The 27,873-nt window shown below is 43.0% G+C and overlaps 1 protein-coding gene across 1 annotated transcript; it reads left to right on the top strand.

The window, feature by feature from the left end:
- The first annotated feature begins 1,214 nt into the window (after positions 1 to 1,214).
- On the top strand, positions 1,215 to 26,501 carry IHO1 (interactor of HORMAD1 1). Its single transcript, XM_037049732.1, has 8 exons — positions 1,215 to 1,640; positions 4,107 to 4,177; positions 6,176 to 6,350; positions 7,932 to 8,095; positions 19,034 to 19,082; positions 19,718 to 19,805; positions 24,454 to 24,557; positions 24,864 to 26,501. The coding sequence occupies exons 2-8, from the start codon at positions 4,122 to 4,124 to the stop codon at positions 25,995 to 25,997; spliced, it is 1,770 nt and encodes a 589-aa protein (XP_036905627.1). The 5' UTR covers positions 1,215 to 1,640; positions 4,107 to 4,121; the 3' UTR covers positions 25,998 to 26,501.
- Positions 26,502 to 27,873: the final 1,372 nt, after the last annotated feature.

The raw sequence follows: 27,873 nt of genomic DNA, 5'->3' as shown, positions 1-27,873 counted from the left end.
CTCTTTCTCCCTCCCTGCCCGGCTCTGTAAAAATAAAAAAAAATATTTTTTAAAAGTGCCAATGAAAAATTCAACCGCAGGAAACACGCAGACCCTGCTGGTGTCACTCGCACGAGCCCTGCTAGCCAGAAAGTGTGCCCCCCCCCTACAATATCATCACCCTGGAGGTCCCCTCACACGCCCAGGTACGAGAACGTTCCCTGCAGCAGCGGTATGGGGGGCAAACTGCGAGCAGCCTGGGTGTTTAGCGACAGGGCCGTGGGGACAAAAGTCGACAGTGACAGCGAAATACCGGAGACACTATGAATGGGCTACAGATAATTGAATCCACACAGATCAATCCTTAAAATGGTGGGTCAAAAAGTCAAGCTGTAGAAAGACGCACAGAGTATACCGGTTCCGCAACGATACAGACCCGCCGGCCCAGGCCCTGCGCGGTTTAGGGACGCAGAGAGAGGACCGAGACGGTTCCCGTCAGAACCGCGGGTGACTCTCACTCCTCCTTCCCCGCGTTCCTCCAGCAGCGCCCAAGGGGTCGTACCCTCCTCCTCCTCGCCCGCGCAGGCGGCTTTCGTGGCACCGCACTCGCGGGCTGTGTGCGCGCCCCGACCACACCGCCTCTGGCCCCTCTGCGGCTTTTCCCTCATCTAGGCCTCCAGCGCAGGATGTCCGGGGCCTCAGCACGATGTCCCTACTCGCGGAACCGTCGCTGCCGTTCCATCCCGTTTCGGGGCGTTGAAGGCCACCGCCCAGGCCCCAGCCACGCCCTGACCCCGGCGCCCTGTACACCCCACATTCAGCAAGGCGTGTGTCTGATGTCCCCAAAGGGGTGTGCGTGGGCAGCAGCGTGTGAGGGGACATCTCACGAGGTGTATGTGCACTGGGCGTGAGTGAGCGCGTGCGCCACGCTGGCCAGCACACCCGGCCAACACTCTGGGGCAAATCCGTTAGAACCGTTAAACCGGTTAGTCACGTGTCGCGGCGGGGGCGGGCCCAGGGGCGGGGCGTAATATCCATTGGTTAGAGCAGGCCCTGGGGGCGGGGCCGCGCATGCTCAGTAGGCTTTCTGAGCCAACTAACTTTTGAAGCCGAATCAGGGCTACCTCAGGTCCAGACCCGTGTGCGGCCCTCAGAGGTGGTGGCAGGAGAGTTTGGGCAGGCGCGCTGGGACGGGTGGGGGGCGCCCAGGGGTCTTTGCAAATAGATTCGGGATTCCAGGGGACCTTGAATTGTTTCCCAGGGCCACGCCTTGCAGCGCCTAGCGCCCTTTCTTTCCATGTGACGGTCGACGGCGCTGGTTCCCCGAGGAGCCGAGACTGGCGAGCTCACCCTCCAGGGCGGCTTCTGTCAGTTTCCAGGGGCCACGCCTCCCACTCGAGTCCGGAATCCGTGCGAGAGGAAAGGAAGAGAGCCAGCCAGCGAGTCCGGGTGCACAGGAAGCCGGGGAAACCGGCTGGGTTTTGTCGTTGGTTTCCTTTCCGGAAAATCTCTTGGAGGCCTCTGCAGAGGCCGGCAGGACGACTTGGTCTGGGGGCCCAGGGGGCTTCCCGCCTGGAGAGCCCAGAGACGAGAGAGGAGGCCGCGTGAGGGCGAGCGAGGCCCGGGGCGCCCCCAGATCTGAGGGGGAGACTTGCGACCCGGTGAGGGAGCGGAGCGGCACTTGGAGGGCACTCACCCCTTGACTTCAGGGGGTGCGGGCGAGGGAGAGGGAGCCCTGCCCCCGGAAACTGGTAATGTGTGCGCGCAGGTTCCCTGACCGCAGTGGGACTGGTGCTCCAGCTAAGTCCACTGCCTCGTCATTGCTCGTGCTGCGGAGGGGCCTTTCCAGGTGGGCCTTCTGCCGTCTGAGCACTTAAAACCTGCACGCGTCGCATGAAGACAGGGAAAGCGCAGAGGACAGATGCACACGGGGCCGAGCACATGAAGCTCTGTGGGGTCCTTGGACCCGGTCAAGGGTGGAACCGTGGGGGCGGGGGGGCAGTATTCCAAACCCCAAGCCACGCGCTGCAGGTGAACCACTGTTTTCCCGTCAGCGTGAACAGAGGTGGAAGACAACAGGGCTTGCCATCTAGATAGAGTAATAATGGCCTTAAATAATGGTCTTGCGGTGATGTGTATAAAACTGCCTGTATCTTAAATCTAGCCTCCAGAAGGATTTCTGCTAGTGGGTGGAAGAAGAAGGAAAAAAAATCTCGGGCTATCAAAGAAATAAGTAAACACGAGCCACTAATCATATATTCAATTCAGTTCACCTTTGTTAAAATGCGTACTAAGTCTTTAGGTACCTGAAAGGTAATAATTGAAAACAAATCATGTATTTTTGAATTCGTGGCTACCTGGAAAGTTTTTCTTCATTGTCTACATTGAATTCCCAAGTATTTTTTTCTCATTTAACAGTAAATATTTTCTGAGCACATACTATGTGCCAGACACAATTTCTAGATTCTGGGGATATAGCAGTGAACACAACATACAAAAATTCCTATTTTCGAAGAGTTCAACATTACATTCTAGGAGGCCTGGGTGTGCATGCTGAGACAGATAAGATAAATTATATATATAAATATGTAGTGTATTAGACTACACTGTGCAGAAAATAATGTACTGTGCAGAAAATGTGAGAGAGAGAGAAATTGTTGAGGTATGATGATTCTGAATAAATCGTTGAGAGAACACCGAAGGAGGGGGGTGGCTTACTATGCTGATACAGTATCTGAGGGGAGAAGAAGGGTTGTCAGATTTTGCAAATAAAAATATAGGACACCCAGTTAAATATGAATTTCAGGTAAACATTTTTGTACATGTGTCCCATGAAATATGTGGGAAATTCAGTTTAATTGGGCATACTGTATTTTATCTGGCAACCCTGCAATGGAAGGAATGAGTAGTGGCCAGATTCTGGACATGTTTTAAAGGAGTTGACATAATATTTACTGACAGATTGCATTTGAGAAAAGGAAGTCCAGGAGGACTCCTGCTTTTGGCCTGAGCAACTGTAAAGATGAAATTGCCATTAACTGGGACAGGAAGGCTATAGGTGGAGAATGTTTGGGGGGGAAGATGATTTTCTCGGACTTCATCATGTTAAGTTTGAGGTGCATGTTAGTCTTCCAAGAAGTAGCAGTGTCAGGTCAGCAGTAGAATATAGATAGGAGTGTGCAGTTCAGGAGAGGGGTCGGGCTGTAGGTAAGAACTTTGGGAGTTGTCAGATAACACAAAGTACTTATTTATTAAATTTTTATTGTGGGAAATTTCAAACATGTAAAAGAGATCATGGATAAATGAATTCCGATGTCCCTGTCACCTAGCTTCAACAATTATCAACCTAGGGCCAATCTGTACTCCTGCTCAGCAATCGCAGCTCATCTTATGTTGTTTTAAAGCAAAGCATGGATTATTTTATCCACTTAAAACTTATGTATGTATAAAAGATAAGACTATTTTTATTATAACTACAATATCATTAACACACTTAGCATTTTTTAAAATGCCATTATGTAGTGAGTCAGTGTTTAATTTCCCTGATTGTTTTCTTAAAATTCAGGGTTCAGACACATTCATTACATTTGGTTGATGTGCCTCATAAATCTCTTTTTTTCTATTTATTTTTAATTTATCGGGGTGACAAGAGTTAATAGAGGTTAACCCTTTATTAACCCTAGATAACCAAGGGTTATCTAGGTTTCAGGGGTACAATTCTTCATCATCATCATACATCTTTTAGTCTATAGCCTCCCACCCCTTTTTTTCTTGCCTTTAAAGCTTTTAAAGAATAGGTTTCAAAGGGGTTTATTGGTGTTTTCCTAAAAGATTATTGCTAGAGTGGCAAGAGAAAAGGACAGGAGAATAGAGGATGGGAGGCAGATATACCATTTCTCAGGTGACTGAGCTCTCCCTGGTGGTATTAAGGAGGAGAGAAATTTTTATGCAATTCAACAACAGAAAATAGCTGTTGCTGGCATTAGGTAATCGGAATTTTCACTGATTGGATGAAAATATAACTACTAAAATGTCCTCACATATAAAATAGTCACCAATAGTAAAGCAATCTTGGGGGAGGGAATTATATTAACCTTTTAAATTAATGTTCCTCTTTCTTTAAATAGAGATAATCATAAGAAATGAATTTTAATGTCTGGAACATCAAAGATATGCTCAGTATTCCCTCAGGCTCTGGGTAAGTTTTCTAGTTACATACTCTGGTACTTAAGAAGATTTATTAGTTATATTGATTTCATAGAAACAAGCTCCCCTTCTTATTGGTTTATAGTGATGGAGTTACCCCATGTGGTTTCTTCCCCTAGAGTGTTGCTGCTGCACCCTCCCATACTTGTCTTTTTCAAAAAATCAAAACAATGTTCAGATATACATTTATTTGTGTAGTATCATTTGTAGGTGCTGTGGAGTTAAGAGCCCCTCTAACTATTGAAAAAGTTCATTGAGATTTTGCCCCTCTATGACTACTCCACTGAGGTACTGCATTGGTGTCCACCAGCCATGCAGAAGGCCTGCCATTGCTAACTTGGTGGCTGTGTCCCAGAAGTAGTATAATCCCAGAGAGATTCCTAATTGCTTTTGGTACACTTTTGTCATTGGATAGTTTATTTTCTTCCTAACATCTTCATAAATACAGTTATTAATTCAGCAAAAATCTAAAGCATTTTTTCAGTTTCTCAAAAAGAAAAAACGTGCTTAAAGTTGGCACAGACTATGGAAAATCTTTGTTTAATCCAGATAATGACTTTAAAATGTAAATCCTACATGATTTCTGTAAGCTCAAAGGGCTGTGTTTTTAATGTAATGATTATGCAACCTTTATTAGATGTGTGCAGCTAATCACCTTAGTTAATCTTAGAAAACGATTCTCCAAGTCAAAATAATTACTCTTTGCTGTGGTGAACTATTAGTGTTTCTTTATGCCTTGTAATGGTTCCTTTAACTTAGAATATATATTTATTTGCTATTTTATCACTTTAAATTTAATGTTTGGAAAATGAATGGTTTGTGTGTATGTATTTTAACTAAAAACATGTTTTTGGGGTTACATAACAGCATTAAGTAACACAAATTGAGGTGTCTTTCAAGTAAAAACTTCAAGAACATTTTATTTGTCCTACTTATATATGCTCTTTCTGTAGTAGGCTTAGTACACTGTGTGCAATACGATTGTATTATTATCACTATCACTGCCTCCTTTGTATGTAAGGTTCAGAGACTGGCATAGATATCCATGAAAAGCAAGCTGGAAGTTTACAGATGCAAGTATTTAAAGCAAGCAAAGACAAGACACTAAAAGTGGGAAAAGGAACACTACCTGGCTTCAAAAACAACTGTTAATGGCTTCTCCTGTGCCCAGACCTGAGTTGATCATATTCTTCAGTCTGAAGGAGGCCTATGTTTTGGTAGCTTGAGCTACCAAAACAAAGTACCATAATCTGGATGGCTTAAACAACAGAAACTTATTTTCTCACAGTTCCAGACATTGAAAATCCTAGACCTTTATGCCAGTATAATTGGTCTCTGGTGAGAGGTCCCTTCCTGGCTTGCAGACAACCACGTTCTTGCTGTGTCCATGGTGGGTGGGGGGTTGGGGGGGTGAGCTCTCTGGTGTCTCTTCTTATAAGGACACTAATCCCATCATGAGGCCCCCACCCTCATGGTATATATGATGTAGGTCTAAGAGTTTACATAAATCATATGTATTGATGTTCATTCAGTTCTTTTTTTCTGCACTCAAAATTACATTTTTGAAACTTATTCATGTGGTTATATGTAAATCTAGCTTATTGCTTCTGACTACTGCATCAATTATGTGCATATACCATATTTTATTTTTTATAACCCCTTAGTGATGAAAAATTCAACTTTTTAAAAGATTTTATGAACTTTGATCTCCAAAATGGTGTTAAAGCCTACAGTGTTATTATACAAGAAATAGTGGTACTATTGTTTGAATTCCCATCTGATTGTTCCCAGGTTGTTGTAATCAAAATGTCTGGCATTCAGAATTTTCTTGTTCTTTGTAGGTAGTTCTGGCAGTGTTCAGGGGACTACAAGGACAGAGCAAGCTAGCACTCTGCCCAGAATATTCTGAAACGAATAGTTTTAAATTATAATTTTATTTGTTCAGGATGTTTTCCATTTGCTATAATTTTTTGTTGTTGCTTAATTTCAGGACCACCAAGTCATCGAATTGGACCAATAATCAGGCTGATTACTCTAGTCTCAGTGATTCTCAATTTCTCTTTGGGTCCCAGTTCTGTCCAGAAAGTTCAGAGACCCTGTCAGCACCGTTGGACTTTGGTGTCCATTTGAGAGATCCGAAACAGTTACAGAAGAATTCTCTGGACGTGAGTCTGATTGCCAGCATTTCTTCTGTACACATTTCACTGTCATGGAGATAAGCTATAAAAAAGACATTCTGTTGAATTATATTTTTTAGAAGTGTACATTTCTAAGGATTATCCTCCTAAATGGATCTCAGTTTATTGGTGATTTGTTTGACTTGGTAACTTGAAATGGAGAAAACATTCATATTTACATTTTCTTCTATATCACCACAGCAATGTAGGATACTGCCAATACCTCAACCACTTCTACGGAGATACAAATATTGAATGATACCTTCTAAGACTAGTCCTACTATTATTCATAAAAATTTCATAAGAAAAAAGAACTTTAGAAAAATTGGAATAAAGTAACAAATTTTATTTTAGATGGACAGTTTTTTTTTCCCAAGAAACTTCAGGTGCTTTGTGGATTTTAGTCTACTCTATGCTACATTATCTCTTTGAAGAGGGAGATGAGGATTCTGAGGCCCAAGTTAATGAATAAGGGCCAGAATAAGGAACCAAATCCTGAGTCCTTAATTTTCTTTGAGACTAGCACGTCTTCTTTTGTGAGTCAGAAATATTTTTATATATTTATTTATTTTGGTGTAGAACTAAATTTGACTTTATATCCAGGCTTAACTGCATCAAATAGAAACCTAATGAATAAGATTAGGTCAGTGCTTTAAATTAGTAGGGTAAGCTCTGAGATAAGTATTTCAGTACAAAAATTGGTACCCAGTGATATGAAGGAGTAAATGTACTCCCTGAATATTTCAGAGTAAATTTTGCACACATTTCTTCCAACCACCACCAGCTGTCTGAAATCTTTTCCTTTCAAACATGATTTTTGTTTTGGGAGAAGCCAAAAGTCACAGGGCACCAAATCTGGGCTGTAGTGGGGCTAAGTCACCTGGGTGATTTGATGTTTCCCAAAAAAAACTCTGTACAAGACATGGTGCATGAGCTGGTGCGTTTTTGTGATGAAGCTGCCAATCACCAGTTGCCCATAGCCACAACTTTCTGAATCATCCAAATTGTTTCTGCAGAGGAATGTTCAAGCTTAACACAAAATTTGATGCAGATTTGTTGCTCTACTCAATCATTTTGAATGTGATGGCCACATGGTACACACGTGCACTCAACAGGAGTCTACTGCCCCCACTGACTGGTACAGTAAAGTCATCCTTGTTCATGGATGTGCATTCCAGTCCACTCTCCTTGGCTGCCAGGTTACATGGATGCCACACTAACCATTCTCGTTATATTAACAGTGGCTGGAATTTTTCCAGACAGTGCTCATAAATAAAATAGTTGATTTCTGCTGTTGCCTTTAAATTTATGAAATTGATTTTAAGCCATTTTAGCTGACATTTTATATATCTCTAGGCTGGTAAAGCAGAAATTATATTAATAAAAACAGTTGCTTTATTTTAATATAATTTCCTTGCATATATTAAATAGAAAGGACATACTACATGCTATGCTGTATTTAGTATTATGGTTTGCATTTAAATGTGACTCTACATTGTATAGAAAATAGTGAATGTTATAGGCATTTTTATATGTAAAATGCTATAATGATTTCTTTTAATTTAACAGAGTGAACCTAGTATTTTCACAAAATACCAAACAAAACCCCAGCTGTTTGGAGAAGATACAAAGGATGGAGGCTTATTTCCTCTTCCTTTGTCTGTTGGAAAATCAAAAGGCCTTTTGGAACAGTTTGAGGAGAAAAAAAAAAGAGCAAAAGACAAATGTGACAGGTAGGCAAACATTTCAAGTAGACAAGACAGGTGCTCTTCATGAAGGAAACATAAAACGGAATGCCAGTAGTGAAATAATTTGATTTCAGCATGATAGCAATCTTGCCTTTATGGTTCGTCTAGTAATTAATCTTTATTTGCTTTCTTGTCAATATAACTCATGGCAGATTTGAATATGGCTGCCACAGTTTTGGTGCCTCTAAAAAGGGAGCTAAAAGACTTCTTACAGAAATGCAATATTCAAATAGTATTATGTTTAGTCTACCCAAAATTCTTCCCTTTAATTTGTTTTCTTTTCAGATCATCGGAATTAGGACATTAGATCAAGAACATAGAACATGAACTAAATCAGAGTCCAGGTTGATTTCTCACTTTGAAATGTTGCTGGGTTTTTTTTCTAATATTCCTTAAATTTTGTACACATTTTTGTTAGTGATATATTGAATTTTAAAACAAATATGTGAGATAAATTAGAGCTGCAGTATTTTGTGACAGTGAAGATGTATTGCTTAGCATCACCATTAGTGCTTTGATGTCGAAAGAGCCCAGAATTCCTAGATTAGATTTCTGCTACTATATGACTATTTTCCTTTAGTTAGAAAAGCAAAATGCTCTATTTAAAGAACTTGGTTCTGTTGATAAAAATGCATTTTCCAGTCTTTGACAGACTTATTTCCCCCTGGGAATCCAGGCTCTTGCACCCTAGGGTTTCTCAGAGGCCCCTCAAGGCTATGGTAGGGTACTGCAGGTGGGCAGGCTGCTCACCCTCTTAGTGCTTCAGATAGATCAGTCTCAATTTTTTTGTTCTTTGGGCCTTTGGATTCTATTTTGTTTGATCAGTATTTCTCAGCTGAAAAAAGTTTTCTTAAAACACTGAGTCCTACTTGACATTTCTTTCCTTCTTGTCTTTCTACCTGCCTTCTCTTTTCTTCCTTTCTGTTTCGTTTCCTTCTCGTTTTTGTAGTGAAATGAATTTCTGTTAGCAATTACTTTAAAAATAGCAAAAAAATAAATGTATTTATATAGAGAAAACAAATGATGAGAACTCTGAAGAATTTCTCTCCTTTAAAAAGAATTCAAGCCCTGGCTGGTGTAGCTCAGTGGATTGAGCGCGGGCCTATGAACCACAGGATCTGATTCCTGGTCAGGGCACATGCCTGGGTTGCAGACCAGTTCCCGGCAGGGGACTCACGAGAGGCAACCACGCATTGATGTTTCTCTCCTTCCCTTCCCCTCTAAAGATAAATAAATAAAATCTTAAAAAAAAAAAGAATTCAAGTTTGGACTTCCAGGCAAGATGGAGGCATAGGTGGAAACACTGCATCCTCACACAACCAAGTTTAAAGACAACAACGTTTTAGTAACAAAAACACAACCAAAACAAAAAATTGAACTGTACAGAAGTCTGACAACAATGACCATTCAGCCAGTCCAGTAAGAGGGGTGGAGTCAATGGCTAACCAAGCTGGATCGCAGCAGGAAAAAGCGGCGGGACAGACCCAGGAATGCAGGCGGCAGTTGGCAGATCCCAGGTGTGGGGTGGCAACGGGCGGACCCAGCGAGGGCCCAAGGCGGTTGGCTGACTGTGGTCACACATTCATGTGCAGATAAACCAGGCCAAGGAACGACCAGTGAGGTAGACTGCTCAGGTTAGGGCCCCAGCCATAGGAATTAAAACCTAAAAGCACCAATTGGAAAGACTTTTGGGGTCGAGGTGCCGGGAGAGGCTCCCAGGCTCACAGAGAGTTTGTTGGAGAGACCCACAGGGTCCTGGAGGGTGCACAGGCCCACACACCCAAGAGCTGGCACCAGGGGGCCCAGGTTTGCTAACCCTCCGTGTGATCTCCATTTCTATGGTTCTGCTCCTGAGTCCGCTCCTCTGCTGCGGAAAGCAGCAGAGGGGACCGAAATCCTAGTGAACATGGAACAAACACCATTGCCCCTCTCTGACCCCACCCTCACATACAGCATCACAACCCAACAACTGGGTTGCCCCACCCTGGTGAACATCTAAGGTTCCACCCCTCATACGTAACAGGCACAAACAGACCAAAACATTATGGCTCAAGAACAGCTCAAAGCCCCAGAGCCAAAAATTCTAAGCCAATACTTCTAAACTAATTGAAATGAAGGGAAATGCACAGGAAACCAATAGTGATGGAAAGGAAACTGGGACTCAAATCAAGGGAGTGGACCAGAAGGAAGAAAAAAATGACCAAACAGAAAAGAATAAAGAAACAAGAATTCAAAAAAATGAGGAGTGGCTTAGGAACCTCCAGGACATCTTTAAACATTCCAACATCCGGATTATAGGGGTACCAGAAGGGGAAGAAGAAGAGCAAGTGGAAAACTTATTTGAACAAATAATAAAGGAGAACTTCCCCAATCTGGCAGAGGCAATAGACTTCCAGGAAATCCAGGAAACTCAGAGAGTCCCCAAGAAGCTTGACCCAAGAAGGAACACACCAAGGCACATCATGATTACGTTAGCCAAGATCAAAATGAAGGAGAGAATCCTAGAAGCAGCAAGAGATAAGGAGACAGTAACCTACAAAGGAGTACCCATCAGACTGTCAGCGGATTTCTCAAAAGAGACCTTACAGGCAAGAAGGGGCTGGAAAGAAGTATTCCAAGTCATGAAATCCAAAGACCTACATCCAAGATTGCTCTATCCAGGAAAGCTTTCATTTAGAATGGAAGGGCAGATAAAGTACTTCTCAGATAAGGTCAAGTTTAAGGAGTTCATCACCAAGCACTTATTATGTGAAGTCTTAAAGGGACTTATCTAAAAAAAAGAAGATAAAAAATATGAACAGTGAAAGGACAGCAAACTCACAGTTATTAACAACCACCCCTAAAACAAAAGCAAACTAAGTGAACAGCTAGATCAGGAGCGGAACCATAGAAATGGAGATCTCATGGAGGGTTAGCAACAGGGGAGTGGGAGGAGAAGGTACAGAGAATAAGTAGCATAGACGGTAGGTAGAAAATAGACAGGGGGGAGGGCAAGAATAGTATGGGAAATATAGAATCTAAAGAACTTGTGACACATGGACATAAACTAAAGGGGGGATTGTGGGGAAGGGGTGTGCAGGGCGGAGGGGAATGAAGGGAGGGAAATAGGACAACTGTAATAGCATAATCAATAAAATATGTTTGAAAAAATAAAAAGAATTCAAGACAGAGCCCTCAGTAGTCCCCTGGATCTGTCTCTTGCTTCAACAGTGTTTGTGTGGAACAGACCCAGGGATACCCCTTCTTCCAGTCTCCAACCACCCTCCAACCTCTTTTTGAGTCACCACCTTTGGAACCACCTCAGCCATCTTCAGCCTCCAAGATCAGGCAACTTTTTTTTTCTCCTTAACTCCTTGTTCCTGAAAAAAAAAACATGATCTCCCAAATTCATCAGAATTATTACACCAAGGTGGAGGCTGCAGTCAACCACCTGGTCAACGTGCATCTGATGGCCTCCTATACCTACCTCTCTCTGGGCTTCTATTTCCCCTGCAACGATGGCTTTGGAGGGCATAGGCCTGTTCCCCGAGTTGGCCCAGGGAGAAGCTCAAGGGAGCCCAGTGTCTCTTGAAGATACAAAACCAGTGCAGTGGCCCTGTTCTCTTCCAGGATGTGCAGGAGTTGTCCCACGATGAGTGGGGTACAACTCAGGATGCCATGGAAGCTGCCATGGTCAGGGAGAACCTGAACTAGACCTTTTTGGATCTGCATGTCCTGGGTTCTGTCCACACAGACATTCGGCTCTATGATTTCCTGGAGAACCACTTCCTGGATGAGGAGGTAAGACTCATCAAGAAGATGAGCAGACCATCTGACTAACTTCAGCAGGCTGCCTGGCCCCAGGCTAGGCCGAGTGAGTATCTCTTGAAAGTCCCACCCTCAAGCACAAGTAGGAGCTTTGGAGCCCAGAGACTTCTGAGGGGCCCCACTGCATTTCCCTGCTTTTTGGCTTTTGCCTGAAATCACTAGGCATCCTTTTAAACCCTGGAGCCCTCTCCCATGCATTGGACCAAATGGAAACAGTAAAGCTTTTTGCAGGAAGAAAAATAAAAGAATTCAAGCTTGAGATATTGATTTACATGATAGGCAGAAAAGTTATAATTTCAATAAATTCTGGCAAAAATAAAACCCAGAATGTTAGTTTCCTTGCTTCCTGTCAATAAATGCTTTGTCAGAAATGTGCTGAGATTGTCTACAGCCATACTGCCCTGAATTCACCCTATCTCATCTGATCTTGGAAGCTAAACAGGGCCAGGCTTGGTTAGTACTTGGAAGGGAGAAATGTGCTGAGGAGGAGTGAGAAATTTCAGAATAAGAGAGAAAAAGCATACCATTGTAAATTTGAAATTGGGAAAGCGATAAACCATGGTACAGAGTTCAAACATGAGATGCTACAAACCAATAAGTAATGGATTCACATACTGTGTTTTGAGATTACATGTTATAGAAAGAGGTGAAGACATCTCAAAAGAAGCGTTAATCATTCAGGTTGCATTTGTTTGACTCCGGTAGCAAATAGAAAGCCACCTCAAACTAGCTTCAACAAAAAGGAGGATATACTATCTCTCTTAACTAGTCTGGGAAAAACAGAGAATGAAATGGAATCAGAATCCATCTCTTTTCTGTGCTTCTCTCTCCATATGTACTTTACTCTCCTACTACAGACAAGCTTCCTCCTAACACAGAGAAAGAAAGTCTCTTCTCTTAGTTCCAGTTTGAAAAAATCCCAGTGAAGGCTTCTGATTGGCTTGCTTAGGTCATGGGGGTGAGCAAAGGGGCATGACTGGAAGTCCTTACCAGAACCACTTTTTGGATGCAGAAAGAAGTAGTTTCCCATTAGAGGAGTATGCTGGGCACACCAGACAATGGATGGCCATTACTCAGATTATTGTTTTTTATCTATAATATTTGAGAAAACGGATTAGACTCATAACTAATACATAAGCTAAGGACGACAAATAGATTAGAAAAATCACCATGTTCTTTCAATGATTGTTAGTCACCATAGTGAAGTTTGATCATTCATTCACTTTATAAGCACTGTGCTAGGCCCAGTACTAGAGCCTGGGGATCCCAAGGGAAAGAATAATGGTGACTGCTCTTTAAAGTTCTCTGTCTGGTTAGGGGAACACACACATGATAAATAAATTAAACAACTGTGCCAGAGTTATTGTTTGTGTGCAATAGAAGTAAGTTCATTTAAATGGAAAAATAATTTTAAAAAATTATATTGGAAGGCAATCTGGTATGGGGTAAGATGGAGTAAGTGTACTCTCTGTTTCTCGTACTGAAAGTAACAAAAAGCCGTGAACAGAGAGCATGGTGGTAGCAGGTGGATCGGAGAAACAAACCTGGACCCAAAGTATGAAAGTTCAAACTTGACTTTCCTGGGATTTTTGTTTATTTTTAAACAAAATTTAAAATGTTTGCTCTGACAGACATTGAGAAGGAAAAGATAAGCTACAGGCTGGGAAAAAATTCTTGTAAACAACATTGTCAAGAAAGGACTTGTATCTAAATATATATAGAGAACTCTTAAAACTCAACAATAAGAAACATCAACTCAATTAAAAAGTGGGAAAGGGTTTGAACAGACACTTTATTAAAGAAATCATATGGATTGCAAGTAAGTACATGAAAAGTTGCTCAACATAATTAGCCATTTTGGAACTACAAGTTAAAATCACAATGAGATATTGCTGCACATCTATTAGAATGGCTAAAATTAAACAAAACAAACAAAAACTATAATCCCAAGTGCTGAGTAAGAATACAGAGCAACTAGAATTCTTGCTAGTGGAAATACAAAAGGATATAGCCACTCTGGAAAAATTGGACAATCTCTTATAAAGTTAAACAGTTTACTAGATGTCTGTGCAATTCTACTCCTAGGCATTTACCATAGGTAAATAAAAATGTGTATTAGTCAAAGGGTACAAGGTTTCAGTTTCTACAAGATGAATAAGTCCTAAAGATCTACTGTACAGCATAGTGTGAGTGGCAGGGAACATGTGGAGGTGATGGATGCTTATGGCACAGATTGTGGTGATGGTTTCATGGCTGTATACCTATCTCCAAACTTGTATACATTAAATATGCACAGCTTTTCATACCTCAACAAAGTGTTAATCATACCTCAATAAAGTGATTTTTTTAAAAACATACAGCTTGACAAAATATATCCAATGACACTCACATATGGAGCAGGCTGACAGGGTCCAGAGAGGAGAGGGGAGAGAATCATAGGGGAAAAGGGAAGGGACTCACATGAATAAGTATAAAGGACACATGGACAATAATTAAGGTGGGGAGAGGAAATGGGAGGGAGGTGGGGAGCACTGGGGGGGGCAGGGCAGGGAATATAAAACAGAAAACTGTACTTGAATAAGAATTAAATTTTAAAAAATTAAAAAAATAAAACCATCTTAACATCTCAAAAAAAAATAAAGAACTTGAGAAAAAAAACATACAGCTTGAGTACTTATCACTCAAACAGAACGGAAGCTGACTACAAGCAATTGACAGTTGTGTCTATGTGCAGTGTTGCTGTCAGCTGTGCATGCACTGTAATTTACACAAACACGTTATTATTGGGCATGTCAATAGCAGGAGATCAGATTCAATAAGCTTTGGTTTTGATATAATTTTTAAATAAAGAGGATCATTTAATTTGAGTAGATTTTGAAACAGCATTCAAAAATACCAACAAGAATATACTCATAAGTTCCCTGAGGGTAAGAACTTGAAATTTTTCCCCTCCATATCACCAAGGTTATTCCTAAGGACTTGTCACAAAAGAGAGCTCAGCCCTGGCTGGTGTAGCTCAGTGGATTGAGTGCGGGCCTGCGAACCACACGATCGCGGTTCGATTCCCAGTCAGGGCACATGCTTGGGTTGCAGGCCAGTTTCCGGCAGGGTCCAGTCCCCTGCAGGGGATGCATCAGAAGCAACCATACATTGATGTTTCCTTCCTCTCTCCTTCCCTTCCCCTCTAAAGATAAATAAATAAAATATTTAAAAAAAAAAGAGAGAGCTCAATAAGTAGTAGTTGAATAAATGAGTGGATTTTTGAAGTAAAATAATTCACCAGCACAGGGTAGTACAGAATTTTCTTCTATTCTTAAAAGTAGTGTTTGTGTTTTTCTTTTAATACCAATGAACAGAATTTCCTAGTTGACTTTTTCTAGAGCAGAGATTAGGTCTTAGTTAACTTTCTATGATCTTGTACGTAATATCTGGGTGGATGAGAAATCTCTATTTTTTAAGCATCTTATTTTGATAAAGAGTAACAAAATGGCTTCCAAATTAATGGTAGCTTTTTATGAAATGTTTATTTATCAAGCTTTTAATGTTTTTACTTTGTCTATTAAATAGCATCTTTTAAGGGTTTTGGGTAAATCAGAATTTGACATTTCAATTTAGACAAGATGAAACTGAGTAATAAATAGTTAAGAGGGGAACTATCAGTTACATGTAAAACATTTTATTTTTTTATTATTTTTTTAATTTTTTTTTAAAGATTTTATTTATCTTTAGAGGGGAAGGAGAGAGGGAGAGAAACATCAATGTATGGTTGCCTTTTGTGCACCCCCTGCTGGTAGTTAGCCTGCAGGGAACCGGCCTGCAACCCAGGCATGTGCCCTGACTGGGAATCGAACCGCAATCGTCTGGTTCGCAGGCCTGCGCTCAATCCACTGAGCTACGCCAGCCAGGGCAGTTACATGTAAAACATTTTAATGTAAAATAGTATGCTAAAGTTATTTATTTTGTATAATATAGTTGAGAATATTGTCACTAAATACACTAATAAGGGAGTGTGTTTATGAGAATAAAGAATCACTCCTAACTGGTGATGTGATAGAGTAGAGGCTTTCCCAAGCAGTGATATGTAGCATTGTTACACTTCTTTTTTTTTAAAGATTTTATTTATTTATATTTTTTAGAGAGGGGAAGGGAGGGAGGAGGAGAGGGAGAGGAAATAGCAATGTGTGGTTGCTTCTCTCGGGTCCCCTACTGGGGAACCTGGCCTGCAACCCAGGCATGTGCCCTGACTGGGAATCAAACCTGTAAACCTTTGGTTCACACGCTTGTGCTCAATCCACTAAGCCACAACAGCCAGGGCTGTTAGACTTCTTTAAGATCCTCTTTTTCAGTCTCGTGCATTTTTTAATCAAGTTATTACATGTACATGATTTTTAGAAAATACATTAGGATTATGGTGCATAATAGGAGGTCTGTCCTTCCTCGCTTCTGATTCCCTTTTTCTTTTTGCAGCCAACTTGCAACCCTTTTAGCTATGCTAGGACTTACTTCCATGTATCTCATGGCATGTTAGATGGCTCATATTGTCATTTCTTGATTGGTTTTTCAGCTTAAAAGAATGACTTTTTACCCTAGAATAAGAATTTATTTCTTTGCCTCCTCCCTACCCCAAACACCATAAACTCTCATCGTCCATCATTTCAATATATGAACTTTTTAGTTAAATCAGTTTTCAATCTTTATATCCTTATTACTGTGTAACCACTATAGATAGCCCAGAAAAATTATATATACTCTGATTACATTTTCCTAATGTTTAAAATTGCCTTGTTTTCTATTTTGCTTAGTTTTCTGTGTAGGAATCATAAGTCTATTCCCAAATTCTGCAGCCAAACTGGAAAAGCCTGTTGTTATATGTTTAAGCACATCAGAAATTCTTTCAGTGTACTTCTTTTCTTCTTGGAAGCACCCTTCTGAGTTCCAGTTCGAATTTCTTAGTTCATGGTGCAGCTGTCCCCCTGAGCTGGACTCTCTGTTACTTGGATACTATGTCCTCTTCTTCCTTGGTTTACTCCTTGGATTTGGTGAAATATATATTCCAGAAACTTCCTGACAACAGGTACATGGCACCTAAACAATTTTTTGAGAACTTGTGTATCTGAAATTCCTTATTTTTCTCTTATACTTGATCACAAATTAGACAGGATATAGAAATCTAGATTAGAAATCATTTCCTCAGCATTTCTAAAGCGTCACTATTGCATTACTGCTTTATATGTTGCTTTTAAAGAGTCTGATGCCATCCTGACTGGTATGGCTCAGTGGGTTGGGCAACATCCCTGGACCAAAAAGTCGTTGGTTTAATTCCCTGTCACCACACAGGCCTGGCTTGTGGATTAGGCCCCTGGTAGAGGCAACCAATCAACGTTTCTCTCACACATAGATGCTTCTCTCCCTCCCTTCCCCTCTCTTTAGAAACAAATAAATTGAAATCTTAAAAAAAGTCTGATGCCTTTCTAATCCTTGATTCTTCTCATTATCCATAGGGTTTTGAAATTTGACAGGGCTGTGCTTTGATGTGGCAAGTCACAGCCCCTGGTCCTTGGGTTGTTCCTTTGGACCTATCAGCCTCTGTCTCTCCGTTCTGGGAATTTTTCTTGTACCTCTGAAAACCTCCTCTCTATTTTCACTCTTTTTCTTTCTGTATCTTAAATTTCATGTATGTGTTGTATTTCCTGCACTGATCTTCTGATTTTTAGAAACTATTTTCCATCTCTTTTTCTTGTTCTAATTTCTGTCATATTTCCTTAGCTATTTCTACCATATTTCCATCTCTAGTTGTATTTCTATCACACTTCTGACTATTCTACATGTTTAATTTCTGCTGCTTTGGATTTCTAGATACCCTTATTCTCTGCTTTTCTACTTTTCTAATTTCTACCACTCTGTTCTTAACATCCTTATTTAACTTTTTAAAATTTTAATATTTTTATTGTTTTCAGGTGATGTCCCAATCTCTTTCATTTAAAAACTGTACAGTTTGTCAATTTCCAAATGGTTCTATTTAATTCTCCCTTCAAAGTCAGTCTGGTGGGTGGAGCACGCAGAAGATTTCTTGTAAAGAATTGTCCTGTTGGGTTCTGAAAATTGACATTTGCGTTTGTATTACATAGATTAAAGAAACAAAATCTGTAAAATGTTTAAATGATAATCCATAGCTGAATCTTTTCAAAAGTAGGATATTTATTTGAGGGACAATTGTGATAGTTTCTTTCATTAGAAATTAATATTGTGAGTGCGGGCCTGCGAACCAGAAGATCACAGTTCGATTCCCAGTCAGGGCACATGCCTGGGGTGCAGGCCAGTTCCCTGCAGGGGCCAGTTCCCAGCAGGGGCCAGTTCCCAGCAGGGGATGCATGAGAAGCAACCACACATTGATGTTTCTCTTCCTCTCTCCTTCCCTTCCCCTCTAAAAATAAATAAATAAATAAATATTTAAAAAAGAAATTAATATTGTTCCCAGAATTGTCTCTCTACTGCCTCATTCTTACAGTCAAAATAATAGGCAATTAGATTAATACGTGTCCTGGAGTTAGGAGTCACTAGGTGATAAGAATTGTTCAGCGCCATCAGAATCTTATGGGACCAGAGTTGTATATGTTGTCCATCACTGGCTAAAATGCAGTTATGTGGCACATAACTATAAAAGCCTGTCTTTTCTACTGTAGTAACCAGTTACATTGCTAAAATTTTACTTCATTTAAGATACACATAGAATGACTCTTTTAAAACATTTTATTTATCTTTAGAGAGAGGGGAAAGGAGGGGAAAAAGGAAGGAGAGAAACATCAATGTGTGACTGTGGGGAGGGGGGGGCCTTGCCAGCAACCCAGGCACGTGCCCTGACTGGAAACTGAACTAGCAACCCTTTGGTTCACAGGCCAGCACTCAATCCACTAAGCCACACCAGCCAGGACCATATAGAGTGAATTTAAAAAAGAAGTGGTTTGCCTTGGAAATGGTCATGAAAAGTCTATGTTTTCCTTATTCCAGGTGCTTTGATGCTATACTAGCTGGATGCCTGCCATGTGCATGGAATCAATTCTGTTACATATTGTTCAGTATTCACAAGGATTTATTCTTTCTTCTCTCCTACTTTAGTGAGAATCTCTACAATTTCATTTCCCATGTCCGAGAAAGCATTCACAAGGTAAGTATAGTTGCATTTCAAAGACTTAGAACAATTTGCATTTTAAGAAGTTTAATAATTATATTGACTTTAGTTCATGTAGAATGGCAATATATTAACAACTTTTAAAAAAGATTTTATTAGCCCTGGCTGGTGTAGCTCAGTGGATTGAGCGCGGGCCTGCGACTCAGACGATCGCGGTTCGATTCCCAGTCAGGGCACATGCCTGGGTTGCAGGCCAGTTCCCTGCAGGCCAGTTCCCAGCAGGGGACGCACAAAAGGCAACCACACATTGTTGTTTCTCTCCCTCTCTCCTTCCCTTCCCCTCTAAAGATAAATAAATAAAATCTTTAAAAAAAAAGATTTTATTTATTTATTTTTAGAGAGAGGGGAAGAGACAGAAAGAGACAGAGGAAAACATCAATGTGTGGTTGCCTCTCATGCACCCCCTACAGGGGGCCTGGCTGCAACCCAGGCATGTGCCCTGACTGGGAATCGAACCAGAGACCCTTTGGTTTGCAAGCCAGCACTCAGTCAACTGAACCACACCAGCCAGGGCTATTAACAACTTTTTAAAAATCATTAAATGACAATGCTCCAAGTTAGTAAAATAAGGCAACAGTCTGTGAATTTTTTCTTAATTTTGGGTTTCTTAGTTGCAGACATCTGTGGAAAAGTCTGAGGAACATCTCAGTTCAAGAAGCCAATCTATTTTGGATTCTTTAGAGACTGTGGCCAGGACATGTGAGTGTCTCCATTTGAGGTTATCAGCAGAGGGCATTGGCAAGCAGTAGATGTGAACTTTCTAACTCCAGCCAGGTTTCTGCCAGTAGAGAGTTTCCATAGTGCATTTCAGATGAGAGGCTGGGGCCAGAAGGTTAGTCCTGAAGAGAGGTGACGCACACTAAAGTGGGTAGTGAGACCCGCCTCTGCATGGGAGTGCTCTGTCCCTAGATGCCTTTCGTGAAGCATTAACTCTCCACGCAGGAAAGCCAGTGGCAGCTCTGCCAGGTTCCTCGTATCAGCGCCTGCAGTAAATCAGCATCCTTGGGTTCCCAATGAATTGCTGGCTGTGCTCTCTGTAAAGACATTGCTCCCTTAGGACTTAGCAATAAAGAAACTGCTCCCTTAGGAGTTAGAAATACTCCAGTCACCTACTGTTCTACTTGCTGCTTTGGTTTCTATGAGAGCTTTTTATAGTGCATCACAGCATCTTTCTCAGCTTCAGTTAGTCTGTGGCTTGTACAGTCCTCTGCTCTGCCAACTAGTGATCTACGTTCAGCTGAAACTATGGTCCTGGCCCTTAACAAATACAAGAGGGCTGTTACGCAGCTCTCCTTAGGCAGATATCTCTCTGGAACCAACAGCCAACAGCAAGATGGTAGCTGCATCTGTACTTGTTTGCATTTGTCTGCGTGTTTATCTTCTATTTTAAACAAACTGAAGCCAACTTATTCAAATGCCATGAGATGGATTGCTCATGATTTACAAAAATTAATGCCTTTGTGTGGCTTAGAAATTAATTCCCATATGTCTGCAAAGAAGCACTGTACTGTCTGCTGGCTTCCAACCTGGATATCCCACACACAAGGCAACTGTGCTTTTGTTTGGAAACCAGTTCTGGAAGCCTGGAATTGTTATCCTCACAAGAAGAAGTGAGTTAGGGAGCAGAAGCTAATCAGGAAGGCTTCCTTGATATAACATAACGTGATAGGAGAACTCATTTCTAAATGCCCAAGAACAGCACTCCTTTTGCTTTCTACATTTAAAAATGTGTGGAGTACAAGAACGAGGAGTACAGCAAAACTGTGATATTTAAGGTCCAGAAAAGCAAATGGAAGTTCCCAAGGCCCCAAGGCCAGGTCAAGGCAGAGAGAGGACTGGGACTGCGTCTGGCTTATGGTAGGAACTGGGGCCTGCTCTTTCACCCCTGATGGCTCCTTAATTGTTGGAGGGTAGGATTCAGGAGTGGGAGCCACATGTTGGGACAAGCAGTAACAAACATGGTGGCATCACACTAATTAGAAAGCCAGGTCATTCTTGAAAATAGGCACAAGTAGCCGGTCCTCAGTCATTCCCTTTCTTGGTGTAGGTAGTCATCTGGAGCAGGAAGTTAGTCACTGAGAGAGACAAATCCCCTGTCACACAGCCAGGCCCAGTCCAGCTAGCCTGGGGCTCTGAACTTCCCAGGTGTGCATTCTGCAGGCTTTTAGGATGCACTCGTTGTGCTCGCAGGAAGGGGGGAACGTACTATGTGGAAATGCTGTCTCTGTTACTATGTGATCGGTGCCGTCACAGAATGAGGTCATGAGAGCTTTCCCTAGTCACCATCTGCCTGTTCAACCAGAAGGATCACTCAAAGCCATGCAGTCTAACTCCTCCTGTTCTTTTGCTAAGGGCACCAAGGACCAGAGGAATGAAATGAATTCCCAAGGTCATCCACCAGCCCACTTTACCTTGGGTTTCGCCGAGATAATTAGTAGAGAGCACTACTTTCACCTAGTAGGTATCAGTTCTATTGAAAAATATGATTAGGAAATTGAAAAGGAGGGCACTATCAAAAATTACAAAATATCTCTTTTGGAAAATAGATAACTATTACATCAAAACTAATTCCATATGAATTGATATATCAATATAATCATAAAAACTGTAAGAAAACATAGGCCACAGTTTTATAATTTTTTAATGAGAAAGGCTATTCTAAGCAAGGCACATATAATTCTTAAGAATCTTGAGGCCCATCTACATAAACCAAGTCGGAGTGGAAATGCCCATTCATTTTTAAATAAAAACAGCTCATGTGCACATAGTTCGCTCCAGGACACATCTTGAGGAGGAGAGTGACTAGTCAGTGAAAATTGGGAAGGGTGTCCTGAGAAAAAGGAGGGGACTGAGGAACATCCTTTATACCCAGGGCCCCCAGGCCTTTGCTCAGGCCCTCGGCACAGCAGGGAGATGAAGCCACACAGTCGGAGGAGAGGCCCTGGCCGTCCATGGAAAATTGTTGCGGTCGAGCTCATCGCAACGGAGCCTTTATCAACTCACTACTACAGAAACAAATTTTTTAGAAGATTTTATTTATTTATTTTTAAAGAGAGTGGAAGGGAAGGAGAAAGAGAGGGAGAGAAACATCAGTATGTGGTTGGCTGTGATGTGTCCCCTGGTAGGACCTGGCCTGCAACCCAGACACATGCCCCAGACTGGGAATCGAACCAGCGACCCCCTTGTTCACAGGCTGACACTCAATCCACTGAGCCACACCAGCCGGGACAGAAACAAATTTTTATAAATCATCCTCACAAGGAGGCAGAGACGTGTCCAGAATCATGGAAATTAATTTAGAATGACATTTTTACCAAAAAAAGGCTAAGAATATCTGATGTTTATAGCTAAAGCAGAAATGAAATGAGTCCCCTCCTAGAGAACACACACACACACAGGATCTGTATGTGTGGGTATGCACATGTATTAATGCAAAATTCTAGAAACTGCTCATAATGTTCAATCCAGGAAGTAGAACCATGGTCTGCATGGGAGAGAGTCGATCATTTTTCATTGTATTATTCTGTTATGGTTTTGGATTGTTTTCAGAAATAAACTTTTTGGAAGAAATAAAAAAGGATAGACGTTGGAAGCAATGAGCTTATACAAAGGCTCCTGTAAAGAAAGTGTGTCTCCCAGGGACGAGGGAAGACTATGTGGGGCCACAGACAGGCGTTTTCTGGCCCTGGATCTGGGATTGAACACTTTGCTTGCCTTCCTCATTCTCTGCCTTTGTGGTTAGTAATGCTCACCGTTGCTAAGAAACACCGCTATTTAGGAACTCGTCTAGGATAGGATAATTATGTTTGCTTTTTACCACAAAAACCTACATAGATGCCTGGAAAAATATTTGACTAATTGAGTTTAGGGACAGGGATCCAGTACTTGAGATATACGCAAACATCCTTTCTTCTAACTGACTGACCCATGGAATTTAACTTGTATTGAACAACAGGAGCAAATTTGCTCTAAAAATGTCTCGTTTTTATTGTGGTAAAGTACACAAAACATGAGTTTTTGCAAGACCACACTGGCGTGTCTGTTCCCAGTCACAACAGGCCCTTCTTTCTGCCTCAGAGCTTTGGCACTTGCTGTTTCCTCTGCTTGAATAACCTTCCCTAATCTTTGCAGGGCCAGCTCCTTTCTTACCCCTCTGGTTTCGTTCTAAATGTCTTCATCTCTGATAACCTTATTTATCTAAACCAGGTGCCCCACCTTACTGTTATCGTAGTCCCTGTTGAAGCTTTCAGTACACTGTTCATTTGTTCAAGTGCCTGCTGTTTACTTGTTCATTGTCATCTGGAGCTCAGTCTGGTGGTTCCAGATCGGGCTGATCATTCTTTAGATTCTAGTTTTAGGGCTTCTTTTCATCATCATTCTGAGAATCCATTTTTAAATTTTTTTCCGAATAAATGTAAGAGCACCTTCACATGACTGGCAGTTTATCAAGAGAATGGCAGTAAGTAATTGCAACAATGTGTTATTAAATAAATGTGTGTGTAAAATTTCCACATGCAAAACAGGGGGTCCATATCAGTCCTTAGTGGCAAGCACTCAGTTCCCCCAGCCTATCAGAGCCCACGCGTAAGTGGGGGATGAGTAAGTGGAGGGGGAGAAGTGGTGGAAGAGCACACACAAGGTGCCACTGGCAGAGAGAAGGAGCAACCAAGCCAGACAGGAAACTGTTTTCCCAGCAGGTGAGAGCAGAGGGAGGAATAGGAATTGGAAGGCAGAACAGTTGAACTGGGGTGGTGGTTGGAGGGGGGATAGAGCCACGGGGATGGAAGCAGAAGTGCTCCAGGCTGAGGGGAGAGTGGGCACAGGGCCTGTGGGGAGAGATTGCTTAGGAAGCACAGGTCAGAGATGCGGGGAGGCTGAGGGCAGGGTTGGCAGAGTTGCGGGGAGAAATGAGCCAGTTTAAAGAGTGGGACTTCATCCCATGGCCAGTGGGGTGCCACTGAAAGTGTCAGTGAAGATTTCAGAGGGACTTGATAACATATCTGCTTTCTAAGAAGATCACTCTGATGACAGGGCTGAGAAGGTGGGCCAAGAAGGAGATGGGTACTGTCAGCGGCGCGCAGGTTTCAGGGTCCCCAGCAGGTTCTGAGACTGAGTTTGCCCTGGCTAGGATGTCCTCATCCTCCCTCCCTAGGGAGGGAGGGAGGGGGACAGTGCAGGAAGCCTACTGCTGTGACTTCCTCTCCTCACCAGGGCCCTTCTGGGTGGATAGAGTCCTGGGCACCGGCTGGGCAGGCTCAGGTGGCCATGCCAGGTTCGCTGCTCCCTCTCCGCTACTGTGGCCTGGACATAGTCTTCACGAAGTGAATTGTCGTTATTCTGTATTTAGTGCAAGAGACTGCGCAGGCCCAGAGCAGTCTGGTGTTGGAAGCAGTGCAGGACAAAGGCAACATGGAGCAGGCTATCCTTGAGATGCAGAAGAGATTTGACACTGTAAGTACTGACCCCAACCCCTTTCCTCAAGTGCATTTTTGGCTTTGTCACTAAGGCCCAGAAAGACACCTTTGATGTTGCAAATTTTCAGCCAAGAACAGAGGCCAATGCAACACAGGCCCCTTGGTAATGGGCCAGGGTAGAGTCCAGCTTCAGCCACGGTTCTCCGGCACCACATGGGCCCTCAGGGCTGTGCTCCAGAGGCAGCCATGCTTGTCCTTCATCTTTTGGTTTGTTTGCACATTTTATTGTGCATTCTGCATTAACCTGTTTGTAACTCTCTTCTTTCTCACTGCCTTTCTCTAGAGGCAAGCAGAGTTTATAGAAATGAAGTCCAACCTGAAGCACCTTGAAGTTGTAGTTGCCCAGCAGAGTAAGGACTTCCAGCAGCTATGTGAGCAGCTAGGCCAGCTGAATGTGCCCAACATCCTAGCAGAGCTGAAGAGTTTGATCTCAGTGCCTCGGGGACCCATGCATGTGACAGACAGCACTTCTCAGACCTCATCACTGCTGCCTCAGAGCCTCAATTTCACCAGGCAGGACAAATATGCCTGTGAGGAACCTGCCATTGGGCAAACCCAGGCACTCCCTGCTGCAGGGAGTCTCAGGATGGGCTCCCTGCAGCCTCAAGGGGAGTTTGGGATCTGGAGCGAAGGAGCAAAGAGGGCTGCTCTCCAAGAGGAAGCTGTGCTGTTGGCTGTTGGAGGCAGCAAGAGAAACAGGCGAGTCAGGGACAAGGCCGTGCAGGCTAACTGCAAGAATCAGCTTATTACTAAAAGAAGCTTGGAGAACCGAGATCCTGGTGTCAGGAACCTGGTTTCCCTAGGAGCCTCGCAGCTGATCTCCCGGGACTTAAACAACTTTGTAACTGGCATTGAGAACGCCCGCCAGAAACGTCAAACCAAAGACATGTTTCCACATGACCCCTGTGAGCAGAGGTTCGTGACAGAACAGAAAGGCAGGACAGTAGAACTCGGGAGGAAAGGCCAGCAGGAGCAGCAGCAGCCCAGGAAAGCCCGCAGAGGCAGGCCCCTAGCCAGGAAGCAAGAGCATACTCGAGGCAAAACCTGTGCTTTCAGTTCCGCAGGTCCCCAGTCTCCAGTTTCTGGCTCACAAAGTTCCGCCCCAGAGCAGCAGGAACCCCTTGCTCAGCCCCTGCATCTGTGTGGCCCCAGGAGCCCCACAAAGCCCGTCTGCCCTGTTCTGGAAGGAGCACTCACGCCCAAAAGGACAGCTGGGCCAGCCCCAGGGGCCCCCCTGCAGCTCAGTGGGCACTCTTCCCAAGACAACAGCCAGCTTTCTGACAGCTCCAAGGGGGACCACCAAATAAGCTGGTTCAGCGACCTCAACCTCGAAAGTTCCACATCCCCTCCGAGCAAGGAGCCAGGGAAGAATGTACTCTATGACCTGGGTTTTGACAGCAGTGATGATGGCTTCTGACCAGCTTGCAGGGCCTTCAGCCAGTTTGTTGTTCTCAGCTGGAGAGACAAGTCACAGAACACCTAGGCTGCTGAGGGCAGAAAGCCCTCAAGCCTGCATGGGACCCTCAGGATGGGAGGCCCTGCTGGGGAGGGGGCGAGTCTGGCGTTCTGAGTATCAGTCAGGTGCTGCCCACAACAGAGCACAAGGGACAAGTGCATCTTCTTTATGGAAATGAGGACAGTGGTGGTGAGCGCTGGGCTGCAGCCTGGGCCTGGGTGTTGCTCTGGTGAAGGGCGGACGGGCCTCCGCAGGGAGCACTTCGGCGTTCCTTCAGAACTGGCGCCGCAGAAGCTGGGCTCTCGAACACGTTTTTTTGTTTTTGAAATATTCCCTACGTACGACCAATATCCTTCCAGGCCTCAGGACTTTTTTTCTTATTTTTGTCTAGTTTTGCTGCCAGAGCATATGCAATTTTGGTCTGTGGACATGCTAAGCCAGTCTTCTTGTGAACAGATAGAGTGTTCAGGCACCAGGCACCAAACAAATGCCCAGAGCATCACTGTTTACAAGCCACGAGATTCCGTGTTCCTTCCACGCCATTCCCACCCTCCTCCTGTTTTCCACCACTCGGTTCACGTTGGTGAGGGCCAAGGCGTGCCCTGCTGTTGCTCGGGAGAGCAGCGCCCTTGGATGAGTCTTGGGCTTTCCCTTTATATCTTGCTGGAGTTTTTTATTTCTTTTTTTGCAATTCATGTGTATTTCTTTTTTAGTAAAAAATTTAAAAAATAAAGGTGAAACTTTTAAAAGCATACATTTTTCTTTCATTAAGTTACTGAACTGATCTCCCGTCAGTAAATCAAGCAGGTCGTAGGGTGTGTTCCAGCTTTTTATTCCCCATGCTTCTCTCAAGACGATTTTGAGTAAACATCCTTTTCAACTTGGTTTTTCTTTTTGTTTTCCTTTATTGTATGAAAGTAAAAATTCTCATGGATGGATGGCTTCCAGAAATTGCACATTTTCAAGCCAATGCAGTAAGTGACATCAGATCCTCTGAGTGGACCATCCTGTATTCTTTATTTTCAGGGGTGTGTATCCCACAAAGGTCAGAGACTTGATTTGTCCGCTTTGCCTCTGGAAGGGGTACGAGGCACCAGCCTAAGCTGTTCTTGCTCTCATGTTCAGTCTGAGGGCGCCCTGTGGCCTGTAGCCAGGAGCCCGGAGCAGGGGCAGCAGCCCTCTCTGAGGCCAAGGAGTGCAGACGTGCGCTCTGCCCCAGGTTGCCCTGGCCTCCTCTCTCCCTCTGGGCCTCACTGGGTGTCTGTTCACCCGGCCCCTGCCAGCTGCCTCTGCCTTCCCTGCTGGTTTTCTCAGCTCGTGCTAGGAAGGCCTGGGAAGAAGGGGCCCAGCCACACAACTGGTTCCATCTCCTCCCTAACTGACTCCAGGTGGCTGTGAAGCAGTTAGGATGAGGCTTGCAGACCAGTGGGGTCTGTATCTGGAGATCTTTTATTACTCTCATTGAAAATTTAATTATTTTAAGTCAAAGTCAAGGCACTGTTGACAGAACTCCATCAGTATTTATGACTGCGGTCTTCTTGTTGAAGAGTCTGTCCAACTTTTAATGCCGAGGCAGGACCTTCTGTCCTTTGATTGTGCAGTGAGTTATGAAACCCTATATTCCTCCAGACATGCTTCCCTTTGTGTCAGGTAATCAAAGATCAGAGCGACTCCGTGTTCCATGAACTGAGTGTCTTTGTAGGCTGAGCAGTAAATTATCGTTTAACAAGTTGGGCTAATTAAAATTATACTGCCTGGCAATCATAGGGAAAGAATAGTCTGTTTCTTATTTTATTCCAAAGGCCGCCCCCTTTTTTTTAACTGCTGTGCTCCTGCC

This window comes from Sturnira hondurensis, unplaced genomic scaffold, assembly GCF_014824575.4.
Source record: "Sturnira hondurensis isolate 20B ecotype Veracruz unplaced genomic scaffold, ASM1482457v3 Scaffold0006496, whole genome shotgun sequence".
Classification (NCBI taxonomy): Eukaryota; Metazoa; Chordata; class Mammalia; order Chiroptera; family Phyllostomidae; genus Sturnira; species Sturnira hondurensis.
The sequence above is the reverse complement of the archived record's forward strand: the minus strand, read 5'-3'. Positions and strand labels throughout refer to the sequence as shown.